We start from the raw sequence: 14257 nt of genomic DNA, 5'->3' as shown, positions 1-14257 counted from the left end.
ACTCTGGCCTTCTGGGGGCAAAAGACCTGAGTCCTCCCCGCCGTCTCCCCCCCACAGCAAAGACCAAACCAGCCAGAGTCTCCTGTGGGTGGAAACCCAAACGTGCAGATGTTTTCCTGTCCTGGGTGCTGCCCGAGAGTGAACGAGGAGGCAGTCTGAAGGAACTGGACAGAGTGCCCGCGTTCTGCCCCAACCCAGTGGACACATCCTTGCGGGGAAGCGCCCCGGGTCCACCCTGGAGCCCTCAGGTATAAAGTAAACCCAGCGACAAGGAGTTTCCCTGCATCTAATTTTGGCAGCTAGCACTGCCAGGCGCAGAATACCAAACGGATGAGTTTTGCCTGCTTTCTGCTTATTACACAGCTGAGCTAACCTCACATTTCTGTTTACCTCAATCCTGACGCCTGGGGCAGTTTCGAGGTTGCACCGATGCCTTTGCAAAGCTAGCACTGGAATGGGCATGAAGCCGTCGTTTTATTTATTGCGTGGAGCGATGGAAGGGAGAACTGCCTGACACATCGCAGCTTGGCCCACGCGCTCCTTGTGGTCCCTGTGGCTTGGGGCTGGGCTGAAGTCAGAGCCTGGCCTCAGCCCCGCCTTTCTCCTCTTTTTAAAGGTTGTAAAAAGCAGCCGCTGTCAGTTTGCCGCTCCGCTGCTTCCTCTTTTGACTCTTTGCGAAAGGAGAAAGCGCTTCATGTCTTGTCGTGAACTCCTTCCCCCCTGGCTGGTGATCGTAGCGGGACTGACGGGCATCATGCTCCTTTGTGTCTCCACTAAAGATGTGCCCATCACCCCTCCCAGGACCAAGGTAAGGGCGTCCACCTGCCCAAGGGGCGGCCAAGCTGGGGGTCAAGCGGGGCAGAGGAGACCTTCTCCTCGTCTGTGGGGCTGCTTCTTAAGGAGAACCTGCCTGTTTCCTTGTGCAAGGTGGGCATTTAAACTGGTGTGTTTCGTTGCTTTTTACATTCATTGCACTACTGACTTAGTTACTAGCCCAAAACAACAAACTGAGGAGGGGACTAGAACAAGACTGCGAGGATGGGTTTGCATCCTTCAACATGCTGTAGCTTTTCAAACCAAAAACAAGCCAACCCCTTTGGCTGGTCAGGGAAATACAGGCTGGATATCATCCAGCAGAGATGTTCACCACAGGCTGAGGAGAGGCAGCCCGTGTCAGGAGCGACCCCAGAGCAGCAAGGGACCAGTGGTGTCAGTGGAGGGAAAGATCTAGGTCCCTCTTGAAAGTCAGTAGGAATTTGGCACTGAACTGCTGCTTCTGTCTTTAAAAAAAAAAAAAAATATCTTCCATGCCTTTTCCTCTTCTGTCCTCTCTTGATTTTAACTGAAGAGCCAACCTGCTTTATGCAGCAGGGTCAGATCTGCCCGGTGACTGGGGGGTTGCTGTCCATCCACTCTGCCTCTTGGTGCACCACTGCTGAGGTGAGACCAGTGGCACGCTGTGGTTTACTCAAACAGAAGTAGGTTAACCTGCGCATTTAGATACTACCCCTCCTCCACGCTCCTCTCAGAAACAAAATCGGATTAAAAAACCCCTTCATTGCTCCATGCTCTGCCCAGCGAGCATTCTGCCCTTCCCTGGTGTTGAGCTGGGGCAGAAACGTGGTGATTCCTTCTCCCTTGCACTCCCAGCAGCAGCCTCTCATTTTGTGAAGAAGGAAGAAAATCGAGGTTTCTCCGCCAATACCATTCGTTTCTTCCTCTTCTGCAGCAGCTGACATGCCCTGCGAGAAATATGAGTTGTCACTCGTGTGGGAGGATGCCAGCAGGCTCGGACAGGGAGTTCCATTCTCCTTCCGCATTTCTGCTCCAGCTCCAGTCCCACCAGCTCCTGGCCTGGGCGCTGTGTCTGGTGCAGCTGGGAGCTCCCAGGAAGGCAGCAGGCAGCCAGCTTTGCTCGGAGGCTGCAGCCAAGCTCTGTCTTGTGCTAAAACCCTTCTGACTGTGTTAATGTCAACCTCTCAGGAGGTTTCTCCTCCCACTCAGTCACAGATACAACTATTTCTGTGCAAGATACAGCTTAAACCATGCACTACCGCGTACCTCCCAGATCTCATGAGTTTCTTTCCCGTCTGTGTAGGAGATGTCCCAGTTTGGGGTTATGTAATAGAGGGGAGAGTAGGAGACCTTAGGCTAGCCCCGGGGCTATTTTGAGTGTGGGGACATCCAAAACAGCCACAGAGCTGTGCTGCAGGGTACCCCAGTGGCCTCTCATTTCCTAACCTCACATATGAGATGCAGCTCAGCAAGGCTTAGTCAGCAGCAAATAGACCAGACGCTGGGCTGCAAAGAGACTAAGAAAGCCCTCGGCCTCACTGCTAGGCAATAGGAGAACTGTCAGTGGAGAAGGTGTTGAGAAATCTCACGTTCACTGCTGCCGTTTCTGCCAAGACATTATCTTGGTCTCCTCAGGGCTGCTGCGTTGGACAGTGTATGTGCTGGTTGGTCCCAGCGCGCTGCAGCTCCCAGAGGTCTGGCACGCACTGGGGCAAACCCAGCCCGTGTCGCACCATCTCTGCAGTGGGGCATCAAACAGATGTGGGAGTCTCGGGTTCCTCAGAAGCAGGAACAAGCCACAGCCCTCCGATTCCTGCACGAAACCCTTACCTCTTTAGCAAACCAATCCAGCAGCAGTTTGAGTCCCAGAGTCAGTCGAGAGCCTGTATAGTGCCATCTCCCACTGCTTTAGGACCTGTTTTTCCTGAGCTCCAGATGGCTCAGCTCTCAGTGGAAGCCCTCTACCTGATTTCAGGAACAGCTGCAGAGCATGCCACCGTAGGTCTGACGTACTTCTGGGTGTTTCTCCACTCCTGCTGCTCCTCATGTATATTCAGAAATACAGATGGTTCCCTGCAAATCCACATCATCTTCTGGCTTCACCCTTTCTTTGAATGTAAAAAGCTAACTCAAATACTGCAGTGCACGCCCATGGGTTACCCAGAATACCTACGTAACGCTGAGTAACCCTAGAATAACAAAGCAACATGCATTCAGTGGTGTTTATCTAGAATGTTTTGGGGGTTTTCCAGTACGGCATTGTTCTGGATGCTGGCCCATCCCACACCATCCTGTTCATCTACCAGTGGACCACCACCAAGGCAAACAAGACCGGGGTGATCAGGGAATGTAGTTCCTGTTCTGTACAAGGTAAGATGCCTGATTCATGCTCGGTGGTCTGTGGGACTGGCATGGGATGGATGGAAACCTAGAGATCTGTGCATGGACCATTGCTGCAATTTCCTCAGCTCCTGTATCATCTAGCTGTACACTGAAATATTGGTGACTGTGAAGCACAGGTTGCTTATTTTCAGCATGGGTCTTCTCAACATGGGCAGATTTAGCCGTACACAGCTGGACATCAGAGCACTCAGCAGTAGCAGGTGACAGGTTTTTTTGGCCTGCTGCAGGCAGGGAAGCACACAGAGGGGCTGGTCCTGACGTCCACGTGGATCAGCAGTAGAGCCAAGGTTGCTGAGCTTCTCACCCAGGTGAGACAGTGAACAGCAACAGAGACAAATCTGGCTGCAGGGTGACTCCTGGTATCTTCTGCCCCCTCCTGACTGTATTCTGGGCAGTAAGTGGCGTAGCTCCAGGACAACAGAAGTGCGAAGACTCCAACCCCCTATGCAAGGTTTGACAGCACAAGCATGAGTTCAGTTTGGTTTTAGGTGTCACATTTTGGAGAATATTAGGGTCTTCCTCACTAGTTTGAATCAGTTTGGCCCTGCCAAAGCCAGCTGAAAGGGTTTCATGCATTAAAGCTTGGGGTTTTCCTTCTCTATCTCTCAATCTTGCTTTGATGTTGAAGTCTGATTATAGCAGGATGCTGGGAAACCCTGAACTCTCAGTAGCAGCGTGCTGTAGGAGGGCAGCTGCACAACAAGCAGGGAAGAGGGTTTGTGCCCTTGCAGACTATAAGCAATACAAACCACATACAGAAGATGCAATAAGGGCTCCCTGAAACCTTGTATGCGTCCCTTGACTGCTGCCATATTCACTGGCTGGGTTAAAAACAGCAACTGTAGCTTGGTGCTTGAAGACTTATTTGAACCTGCTGCTGCAACAGTGTGTCAGCAGCAACAAGAGGTCCAGGCAGGTCTCTCTCCCAGGTGTGAGTAGTTGTCCTTGGTCTGCATGGCAGTATGGTCACAGCCTTTGAGTGGCTGCAGGCAAGCTGCAGCTCAGCCCTATACAGGGCCCAGGAGAGCAAAGCAGATGGTGAGGGAGTCGCACAGCCAGGAAGACAAGTTGGCCAGAGGATGGGGAAGTGAGGCTCTTTTTGGGTAGTAGTTCAAAACCAGCCTTTAAGACCCTGTTGAATCTTGCTGGAAAGATGAGTCAAGGCTTGCACACAGCTGCTCTCCACACAGCACCAGCTTCCTCTAGAGCAGAGATGTCTTGCTTGCAGGCGTGGGGCTCGGAAGCCACCTCCACCAACACAAGAGGAAGTGGATGGAGGAGAGAGCTGACACATCAGCCTCAGTTCTAGCTGCATGGCAGTGTGTCCTTTTGCTTATCTTTTATGTGGCTAAAGCCACATTTCTTCCTCTGTGGGCTGAGACAGCCTCAGCTGTTGCAGCAGACTTGTGGCTGATACATGGTCATTTACAGGATGTCTCAGCAGCAGAGCTAGGGTTCTCTTTGTGCTATTCGGGATTTATGTGCATGTGCCATTTTGCTCCCTGTACCATATTTTAGCAGCATGGCTACCTGGAGGAACTCCTTCATTCTGCCTGTGACAGGTCCTGTCTCTAACCATGCCCTAGGACAGCAACCTCTTGGGTAACAGCTCTCATACTTCTCCCATATCTTTCCTTAGAAAATGTCATTCTTTTCCCTGGTCCTCAGGTCCGGGAGTCTCCAGCTACTCAGATTCTCCTCAGAAAGTAGGGAAGAGCTTGGAGCCATGTTTGAACTGGGCCCAGAAAGAGATCCCAGCAGAGCAGCACAGCCAAACCCCCCTCTACCTGGGAGCAACCGCCAGCATGAGGCAGCTGAAGTGAGTGAATGTTGCAAACCCACACCCAGAGATCAGCACACGTCATGCGGATCATTCTGTAAATGCATCTCACCTTGTCTGCTCTGCAGTGTGTTTCATCCCTAATCTGCTAGTCAGGTAAACCTTCCTCAGGTCCCCACGCACTCAAGGGGAGTACGGTATGGCTGTGCCTCCATACTGTCCCCTCAAGCAGCCATGAGGATGACAGTCTTGCTACTGCTACCAGTCTGTGTAAAGTCTCCTTCACAATTAGGACTTCACAATTAGTGCTTGGAAAAACATCTGTCAGTCTGGAAGCTGAAGTGTTTTCAGTTTGTGTGACAACCCACATGGGCTTGCAGGGGTGCTTGTTAGCAGGTTGGGAGCGGTGGTGGGAAGATCCACCTTATCATACACACTTTTGTGGACCCTGTTCTCAGTCACCTCATTACTGGGACCTTTATCTCCTTTTAGACACTGGGGAAAAGTAAGGTCTGGAGGGGGCCAGGTCAGTGGGGCAAGGCCACAAGATCCCTCAGTGGCAGAGGGTACTGAACTCCTAAATTCTTGAATGGTGGCACAACTGCTCAAATCATCCCTCTGCTGTTTTTGCCCCCAGTGCCGTGCAAGGGGAGAGGGAAGTAGCAGCAGGAGTGGGATTGTCATGGTGTCTCTGTGCTACTACCCAAAGTGGGGAGCACAGCTGAAGCCCTGCAGCTGTACCCCCACTGCAGGCTGCTCCTGGCAGGGTCCTGTAACAACAAATGTGCCTTCTTTTTCTTTTCTGTTTAGCCTCACCCATCCCACCCTCTCTGGCGGTCTCCTTGCAGCCCTGACTGTGGCCCTGAAGTCATCCCCCTTTGACTTTCAGGGAGCACAAATCCTGTCCAGTCCAGACGAGGAAGCATTCAATTGGGTTGCTGTTAATTATGTCCTGGAGAACTTCTTCAAGGTAAAGGACAATCCTGCCTGGGGAGTACAGAACTGAGCTGAGCAACTACCATTAGCAAACAGCTAGAGAGACATGTGGAGGGATTGTTAAAGCCCTGTACTTTAAACAATGCTTAAGCACAACTTCCATTGTCTTTTAGAGAAGGCAGGTTATATCCAACACCAGCTGGCTGGGGGACATAATGTGAGATGGTTAAAACTAGGCTGAAGGCCTAAACCTCTAATATAGCCTTTCATGGGCATGTTCATGCAGTTGGCTTAACAGACGTGAGGCTTTCTGGACAGCACATCCAGGATGCTCACATAGATAACCTTACACAGTCTGGCCCTGGGGTGTCAACAAGAACTCCACTGCCCCGAGTCCCTGCAGCTCTAGCTCAGCACCACTGTCAAACAGGCATTGCTGCTATGTCTGTGGGGTGCTGTGGGATTGCCACTGGAGTCCAGCTGTCCCATGGGACATCCTGTGGATGGTGGACAGAGAAGCAGAGTCTTTTGCTGCCAAAGCAAAAGCCCATCAAATTTCCTCTCATTGAGACACTAGCAAGAGTATAGCTGGGTGTCCCCAGCATAGGGGCCTGGTCTGTATTCAGAAGGCACTCGCTAAACAAAAAGAATACATTTAATTTTCCTTGCTCTACCCATGGCTTCTCAAGCCAAAGGGTCTCAAGAAGAACTCAACGGGCAAGAGAAAGGTGGGTTAGACTGAGTTATTCCACACTGGGGAAGTGAAAAGCTATTCTGATAACCAGGAGCAAGCATGCACTGATTAGGGAATTGCTAGCCCTGCTGGCAGCAACACAGCCTCCCCCGGCCAGGGACAGAGTGCTTACACTCACGTAAACCTTCCTCTCTGTACTGCTAACTTCAGCATTGCCAAACTCAGTTCTGCAAGATGACAGGAGATGAAACCACAGGGTTCTTCTGACAGGAGGATCACTTCAGCATCAAGGCAGCACTTGAAACCCATATCTGCCCACCTGGAAACTTCCCTCCCATTCCCCACCACAACCACCACCCTCTCCTCTCTCCCCTGCTCCTACCCACCAAGACCAGTGCTTTGAACAGCTATCCAGGGTGGGGAGCCCTGGTTGCTCTTGCTGGCTGTGGGGAGCTCTCTGCGCAGGTGGCAGTGCTTGTACAATGGCTCCTCTGTTCCCTCCAAAGCCACCAGTTCAGCATCCTTATGCCCTGTGGGCAAAAAAAGTAAGTTGGGCTGTACTGCACCAGAAAGCTGCTTTCTCTCTCTCTGCAATAACGCTTCTTTCTGACCGTGACCCAGATGTAGAAGTCTTAAGAACTGACCTCTCTGGTTCTTTTTGGGTCAGTACGACTGGCGAGGGCAGTTGGTCCCCTCCAGGAAGGGGATGGCAGGAGTCCTATCTGTGGGAGGAACCTCAGCACAGCTCACTTCCAAGGTGGAAGAAGGGAACCAGGCACCAAAAGAGGGAGTGAGGCTGCAGCTGTATGGACAGACGCACAACGTGTACACTCATCACTGCCCCTGCCACGGCACAGACCAGCTCCGCAGCAGGCTGCTGTCTATGCTCATTCAAGTGAGTACCTGCCAGAAGGGCATTTGCAAGGTTCCTGAATACAATATCAACCCTCTGCACTGAATGACAGTTGCATAAGACATAGCTGCTAATGGGCAAAATGTCGATCACTGTCTTTAATAGAAGGCATTTGCATGTATCTAAAAAAGCCCAGTGCATTTGTCAAACATACTCTCTATGCCCAAATTGATGCCCTCCAAGCAGACACACAGGCACCCATTCCAGAGTTTCCTACTTGCAGGCTCTATTTGGCTCCTTACTTAATACACATGAGCACAGCGTTGCTCTCCGGAGGTGCTAAGACCACCTTCGGGGTGGAGCAAGGCAAAGACTTCCCTTGGCTTCTCTGAACTACTCCTCCATCCTAGAAGGGGAGCCTAAACAACAGCACCCAGGAACAAACCGGGACCTTTCATTTGGGATATTTCTGTCCTTTGCTGACTTTAACCCTGAAGCAGTCTTTAAGAGAGCAATATTTCATTTTGAAAACATACAGGTGTTCTGGTTCTTCCAAACTTTATTTCGGGGGGGGGGAGGTGGCAGGATCTGATGCAAAGTCAGGAACCAGTCTCCACCAAAACTGAATTTCTCAGAAATAAACTACTCACTGCCCATCCACTTGCCTCCCTGTACACCACACCTCCCCTTATTTGAGACCTGAATGTCCCACATGGAGACCCACTTCACCCCAGTTGTATAGGGGAATTCCTAGAGATGAGAAACACTGATTCTTGACGGGTTGAGCCATTTGGAAGGCAGACCAGAACAGCCTCTTTCTTGCAACTAGAAAGAGTACAGGATTCATTGAAATTTTATTTCTGGCCTAAGGCAGAGTAGGTAGGGCTGGGACTCCTCAGCCTCCCACAGCAGGTCCAGGCATTGCCAGGCCCTGAACTCTGCAGGAGCTGGGAGCCTGCTGCAGTTGACTTGCTGAGATAAGGTTTGGCAAACGTTCTGCAGCCTGATTGCTCATTTACAACATTGTGGTGCCAGAGGAAAACTGTTCTTCGTTGTGTTGCATTTTGTCTTTCTTTGTGAAGTCCTGGGATGCCAACCTCCTTTCTTGCTGCCTGTGTCCCTGTTTTATTCTGCCTCTCTAGGATCAGAGAAGTGCTAAAACTGTGTCTAATCCCTGCTGGCCCCTCACCTACTCCCGGGAAGTGCGGTGGCAATCAGTGCATGCTGGGCCTTGTGCTGTCAGTGATGACACATCAGACATCCCCGGCCCTGAGGAGGTCTTCAACATCACCGGCTCCAGCAATCCCACCACCTGCATGAGACTTGTGCAAAGTCTGCTCAACTCTTCCTCTTCCTGCAGCTTCTTCAAGCATTCCCTCAGCAGTATTTTCAAGCCCCTCCGGACCAGGTTTCTGGTGGGTTCTCATTTACACTGGGGTAGGCAACTGGTATGGAGAACCCATGAAATGGGAACAGTTTGGTCATTAAAAAAATACAGTGGGAACAGCCACACTGTGCCCTCTGCTAGCCAAGAGGGCCAGTGCTCTGGCTAACATTGTACACATGCTCTCCTGCCCTCTCCCCCTCATTTCCACACAGCTGTTCAAATATGGACAACAGGCTTCCCATCAGTGACTGTGGTAGGGCTTTCTTCATCCATGTTTCAGCAATGTCTGCTTGCAAGGCAAACTTTGGGGCTCCAGCACCATAAAGGACCTCACATGAGCCAGCAAGGATAGGGTAGTCAGCAGTTGTGTGCTGAGCAGGTCTTCCCACACCAAGTATGTGGTGAAGTTGAAGATCCTCTGCCGCTCTGAGCAAACATCTGGGCATGCTCCACCACAAGCATGCTTATATCTGAGACCCTAGATCTAGTGTCCAGAGTCACTGGGTTGTTAAGCCAGGACCATCTCAAGATCCTAGAAGAGGCTGAGCACATTTCAGTGAAGGAATGCAGAGGGAGGAATTTCAGAAGTCTCCCCAGCTCCCTGCTTCTGAGAGCCTCCCACAGACACTGTGCCAAGGAGCATAAGGACTAGCCTACTTATCCAGGCAGGGCCAGGAAGGCTGCTGCATGCAAGCAAGCTAGAAGCAGGCCAGTTTCCATCTCCAGACAGTAATAGATCTGCTTGTTTTCCTTGCACCCATCAGAGGCACTGTAACCACCAACACAGGCACACAGAGAGGGCACCCTGGCAGTGTGCCCCACAGCTACTGCCACTTACTTTCCTATTGGCACTGTATGCAATGCAAGGATGCAGAGCGCAGTCCGACCTGATGATTATTTCTGCTGCTGTTGTAGGTGATTTCTGAGGCCATGGACTTCATGAGAGAAACTGTACCCTCTCCCGACTTGGGTCAGGCAGTCAACAGGCTTTGTGGGATGTCCGTCAAAGAGGTAACTGTGGAATAACTTAGTGTGCAGGGAGAGTGGGAAGCAAGGAACAGTCTGTTGTAAAAGCCCACGTGGCTCAGACTGACAGAGCCATAAGTTAGTCTTCCTTAGGGAAAAACTTGGATTTGCCTGGTTTGTTTGGGGTGTTTCTTTTTGGGTTTTTGTTTGTTTGTTTTGGGTTTGTGTGTTTTGTTTTTTTTACTTTGAGGAAACAAGCCCCACTTATTTTCCTTCCTCTCAAATCCCAGCTGCTGGTAACACCTGGACTTAATTAAATGAAAAGCCACAAGTACCTTTTACTGCATATTAAGGAGTAAACAGGAAGGCTGTCTACTCACTCCTGTACATCACCTTGGTCTTCCTGTTATCTTCCTCTCCTTAAGTCCAAGGAACACATCCACTCAGACTTCAGGGGCTTTCCCACTTCACCTGGGCCCATAGAGACCAAGCCAGGGGGAATCTGTAAGTTTTTCCCTCAGTTGGCGGCTTATGAGGTCATCCTCATTTGCACCTACACTGACCGAGCATCCACAGTAACATGCAATTGGACCATTTCTACAGGGTTTGCTAATGGGGTAGCAAAGCCCATAAGCGGTTCCCTAAAGCTTTCTCTTCTGGATAGAAGAGAATTTATTAGTTAACTATTGAGAGAAAGGCTGCAGCATTAGCTCAACCTAATTAGAGAGCAGAGAATCATACCAAGCAGTTCACCTGCGAGGCAACTGTAGGAGACCTGGCTGCCAGTCCTGCTGCTCTTGGAACTGCCTGGTCTTTAATAAGATGGGAACAAAGGCACTAAGAGATGACACTGGTTCCCAGACACCAGCCCAGTGGGTGCAGGAAACATGGTTTCAGTCTGCACAGGACACAAACCCGTCCCACAGTCAGTCCCAGAGCAGGAAAGGAGAGGTTATAGCAGGCCTGAAATTCAGCTACTGAATATTTACTACTTTTATTTCCCCCCCCACCCCATCTTCTTTTGGAAATGACACCAGCTGGTCAAGGAGTCCCAAACAAGCCTGGATACACTTGCTGATTACTGCATTGTGTCTGCCTTCATCTTTCATCTCAGTACAAAGGGATACACGTTTGACTTTGACAGGTCTGTCTGGACTGCATTCCAGAAGAAGGTCAGTTACCCACAGTGTGGTATTTCCAATTACAAGGGAGGGTTGGTTTCAGTAAAGCCAGCCTGTCCCCGCTCCTACAGGCCCTAACCAGCTAGGTTTCTCCAGCAAGATGTTTTTGTGAAATAAATTCACAGTTGTGATAAGCAAGAAAACCAGTGTCAGAGAGCTAGAGATTACACTTGTCCCCACTGAAAACACACGAGTCAAAACCTCATCTGGAGCAATACCACCTTCAAGAATCTATGCCCAATAGGGAAGGAGGTATGGCTTGATCACCACTTAATGCTAAGGACAAACTGCTGACGATATTTCCTGAGTCAAAAGATGCTGCCCTACCTCTTTGCAATCACCTTTATGCTAGTGAGAGCTTGTAACTGGTTTATAAGGTCTGAAATTGCTTCAGAATCTGGAGCCCCTAAGGAAAGGAGGATTTGATTCAAGTCCTCCCCTTCACAGAAGAAAAGAAAGCCTATTCCCAGACCTCTTCTCAACTTACCAGCAAAGGCATGGTCCCATTGAGCAGGGCCACATCAGTGATAACAGTTCAGTCAGCCACGTGGTGATCATCAGACTAAGGCAAGGTAATGAGGTAGGTCCAGGGTCCATCCAGGGAGCCCAGCCTGGAAAGCCAGAGACAAGCTACCTACAACATAGGCCTGAGGTTCAACCAGGCAACAGGGCCAGAGACAGAACTACCACAATGTAGACCTGAGGTCCATCTGGGAAAACCAGTCAGTAAGCAGGAGAAGGAACAGCGCACACCTACTGCATAGCTCAGGAAGGAGGTGGCTGCCCAGGCCGGAGCCTAAATGGAGCTCCCAGGCCCACGGGCGGAGCGGGTGGGTGGAAGCCCCAAGTGAGGCTGGTCAGGGCAATTAAGGCCTATTAGTGCACTCGGGGCACTGAGAGTGGGAGAGCTCCTCATTTCAAGCCTCATCCTTGGATCAGTCTCAAATAACGTATACAAGGCCTGTGCACAGAAACACAGCTGGGGTCCAGACTGTCTCCTTCTCTTCTGACCTCTCCTTTTTATTTCAGATGGGCAATACATCATCTGGCTGGACTCTTGGCTACCTGCTGAGTCTGACCAACAGCATCCCCCAGGACAGCCCAAGCTTCCTCAAGGGGATTGAACCAGGGGTCTGGTCTTTGCTCCTTATCCTCTTTGTCGTGCTGCTCACTGGCTCTTTCATGCGCATCTCATACCGAGTGATGGTCAAGGAAAACAGCTTCAGTAACAGGAACAGCAGTGTTTTTGATGACTACTGACAGTTATTCTGGGACTTGATACTCTTGCCAGAGGGCAGTTAACAGGGTACATACAGAAATCACACAGGTGTAAGTCACTGGAGGATGCAAGTGATTTTCCTGCAGGACCCACAGAGCCTCAGTACCTTATTTCAACTTGCTAGCACTTGCACTACTGTACTTTGAGACAACGGATCCTGCTCTGCAGGAAGCCTGTGATTCCCGGTGGATGGCAAGCTATTTGTTCTCCAAATGAGAGAGCAGCCTGCACAGGTCTTGCTTGGGCTGCAGCTGAGATTACTCATATCAGCCTAATGAAACGATGCCTCTGAAGCAGGCAGGCTCTGAGCTATTGTAAAGGTAATATTGAATAATCCTGTCTAATCAGGAGAGGTGGTGTCTGAAGAAGGTGCTCTGTCCTCTTCTGTGCCCACAAGATAGACAATACCTGCAGTATCGCCACTAGTGAAGACTGGAACAGCATTAAAATATAATCAGAATATAACAGCCAACTTGCTTCCATGTTCTAGGGAAAAAGCAGGTATTTTCTGCCTGCTACTACTGATCTGTCTGTTCTCCCACCTCAGTGACAGTATCCATGCATCCCTTCCAGCGAATGCTCCTGCTGACCAAGAATCCTTCAAAAGCAATGGGTTTTGGTCTTGGTCTCTACAAAACGTGCAGAGCATCAAAGGAGAAACAAAGGGCACAGACACACAGCTGAGTTCCTGTCTCTCAGCTGAGTCATGGCAACGCAGGGTTAAAATTGCCAATTTAAACTCTTTAACCAGGACTTAAATTAACAGATTTCATTTCACATCTACTAAAATCGGGTGCATGCTGTGCTGAAGTTCACCAGTTCATTCATTTGCACTGAACTGCTTGTCTCGCTGACTCTGAAAATGAAGTCTCCCATCTAATATTGTCCTTCAGACAAGAGCAGACCCAGGAACAGAAGCTTTCCTAATTGTCAGTCCAATGACTTTTGTATTAGACTGTGACCAGAGTTACTTTATAATCCAATACTTGGGATTCCTCTGGGACTTGGCAGTTGTTCCAGCTCCTCTGGTCTGGTCTGGTCGTCTAGAAGATGAGGTGCTGTACAAATTCCCCATGTTATTGTGAAGAAAAGGGATGAATTCAGACTAACACTGTCCTTTGACTAAAGCATTTAGAGTTCACTTCTCAGACTGCTTTAGAGACTCAAACACACAGGCTGTTAAAAGCCCAAGGGACGAGTGTCTCCTACTCATTTCAGACCACTTTAAACAGAAATTTAAATGCTCAAAGATGCAGTCATGTGCCTTGCGGGATTTTTAAAGCTACCATGGCACCCAAATCCTTTCAACTCTGATTAATCCCTTGTGCTCCCAACTCATATATAGGACATCCCCCTCCCCCATAATATTGGGGTATTCATAAATTTTCAGGCCAATTAATAAGGTTTGGAACCTGTCAGTCAAGTTTGGAGGGGTGTGGAAACAGATTCAAACAAGCTTCATATTCATTTCTTTGAGTTGCACATTAGATATTTTTAATTATATCATGTTATTAAAGATGTTTTAATAGACTGTCTGTGTTATTCTTGGCAAGAGATCAAAGTGGGGGTTTTATTGTGAATACAAAGTGTTTCAGTGAGGAGGATGGGGGATGCTGATTTTGCCTCTGTTTACTCAAGAGCTCTTATGCCGTATACTTTCGGGGTACACAATGAGAACCCCTGAAGGCACTTTCTTCCCAGTGGCAGGCAGGCAGAAAATTACTTCAGATAACCTGGCTGCTGGTATTTAGTTGATGAGAGACATGCCTACATCTTTGATGTGTTCTTTGCTCAAACCATCTGAAGAAGATAGGAGGGGTTCAGGCAAGCGTGCATAGAAAAAAAAAAAAAAGGGTTATCAGGGAGTCAGTGACATCGGGGAAATTCCTGAGACTTCATTCCTCCCGCATCTGGAAATACAATCATTAAACAGAGCTCTGGCTCTGTGACCTGTCAGCACATAGGAGAACTGGGGGATTCCTG

General features: G+C 49.7%; 1 protein-coding gene across 1 annotated transcript; it reads left to right on the top strand.

The window, feature by feature from the left end:
- The first annotated feature begins 677 nt into the window (after positions 1-677).
- Positions 678-13804, top strand: LOC143168697 (ectonucleoside triphosphate diphosphohydrolase 2-like). The gene is made up of 9 exons (XM_076355408.1): positions 678-808; positions 3048-3165; positions 4867-5017; positions 5789-5948; positions 7276-7503; positions 8604-8876; positions 9764-9859; positions 10852-10986; positions 12025-13804. The coding sequence occupies exons 1-9, from the start codon at positions 695-697 to the stop codon at positions 12253-12255; spliced, it is 1506 nt and encodes a 501-aa protein (XP_076211523.1). The 5' UTR covers positions 678-694; the 3' UTR covers positions 12256-13804.
- Positions 13805-14257: the final 453 nt, after the last annotated feature.

Source organism: Aptenodytes patagonicus, chromosome 18 (assembly GCF_965638725.1).
Source record: "Aptenodytes patagonicus chromosome 18, bAptPat1.pri.cur, whole genome shotgun sequence".
Taxonomy (NCBI): Eukaryota; Metazoa; Chordata; class Aves; order Sphenisciformes; family Spheniscidae; genus Aptenodytes; species Aptenodytes patagonicus.
The sequence above is the reverse complement of the archived record's forward strand: the minus strand, read 5'-3'. Positions and strand labels throughout refer to the sequence as shown.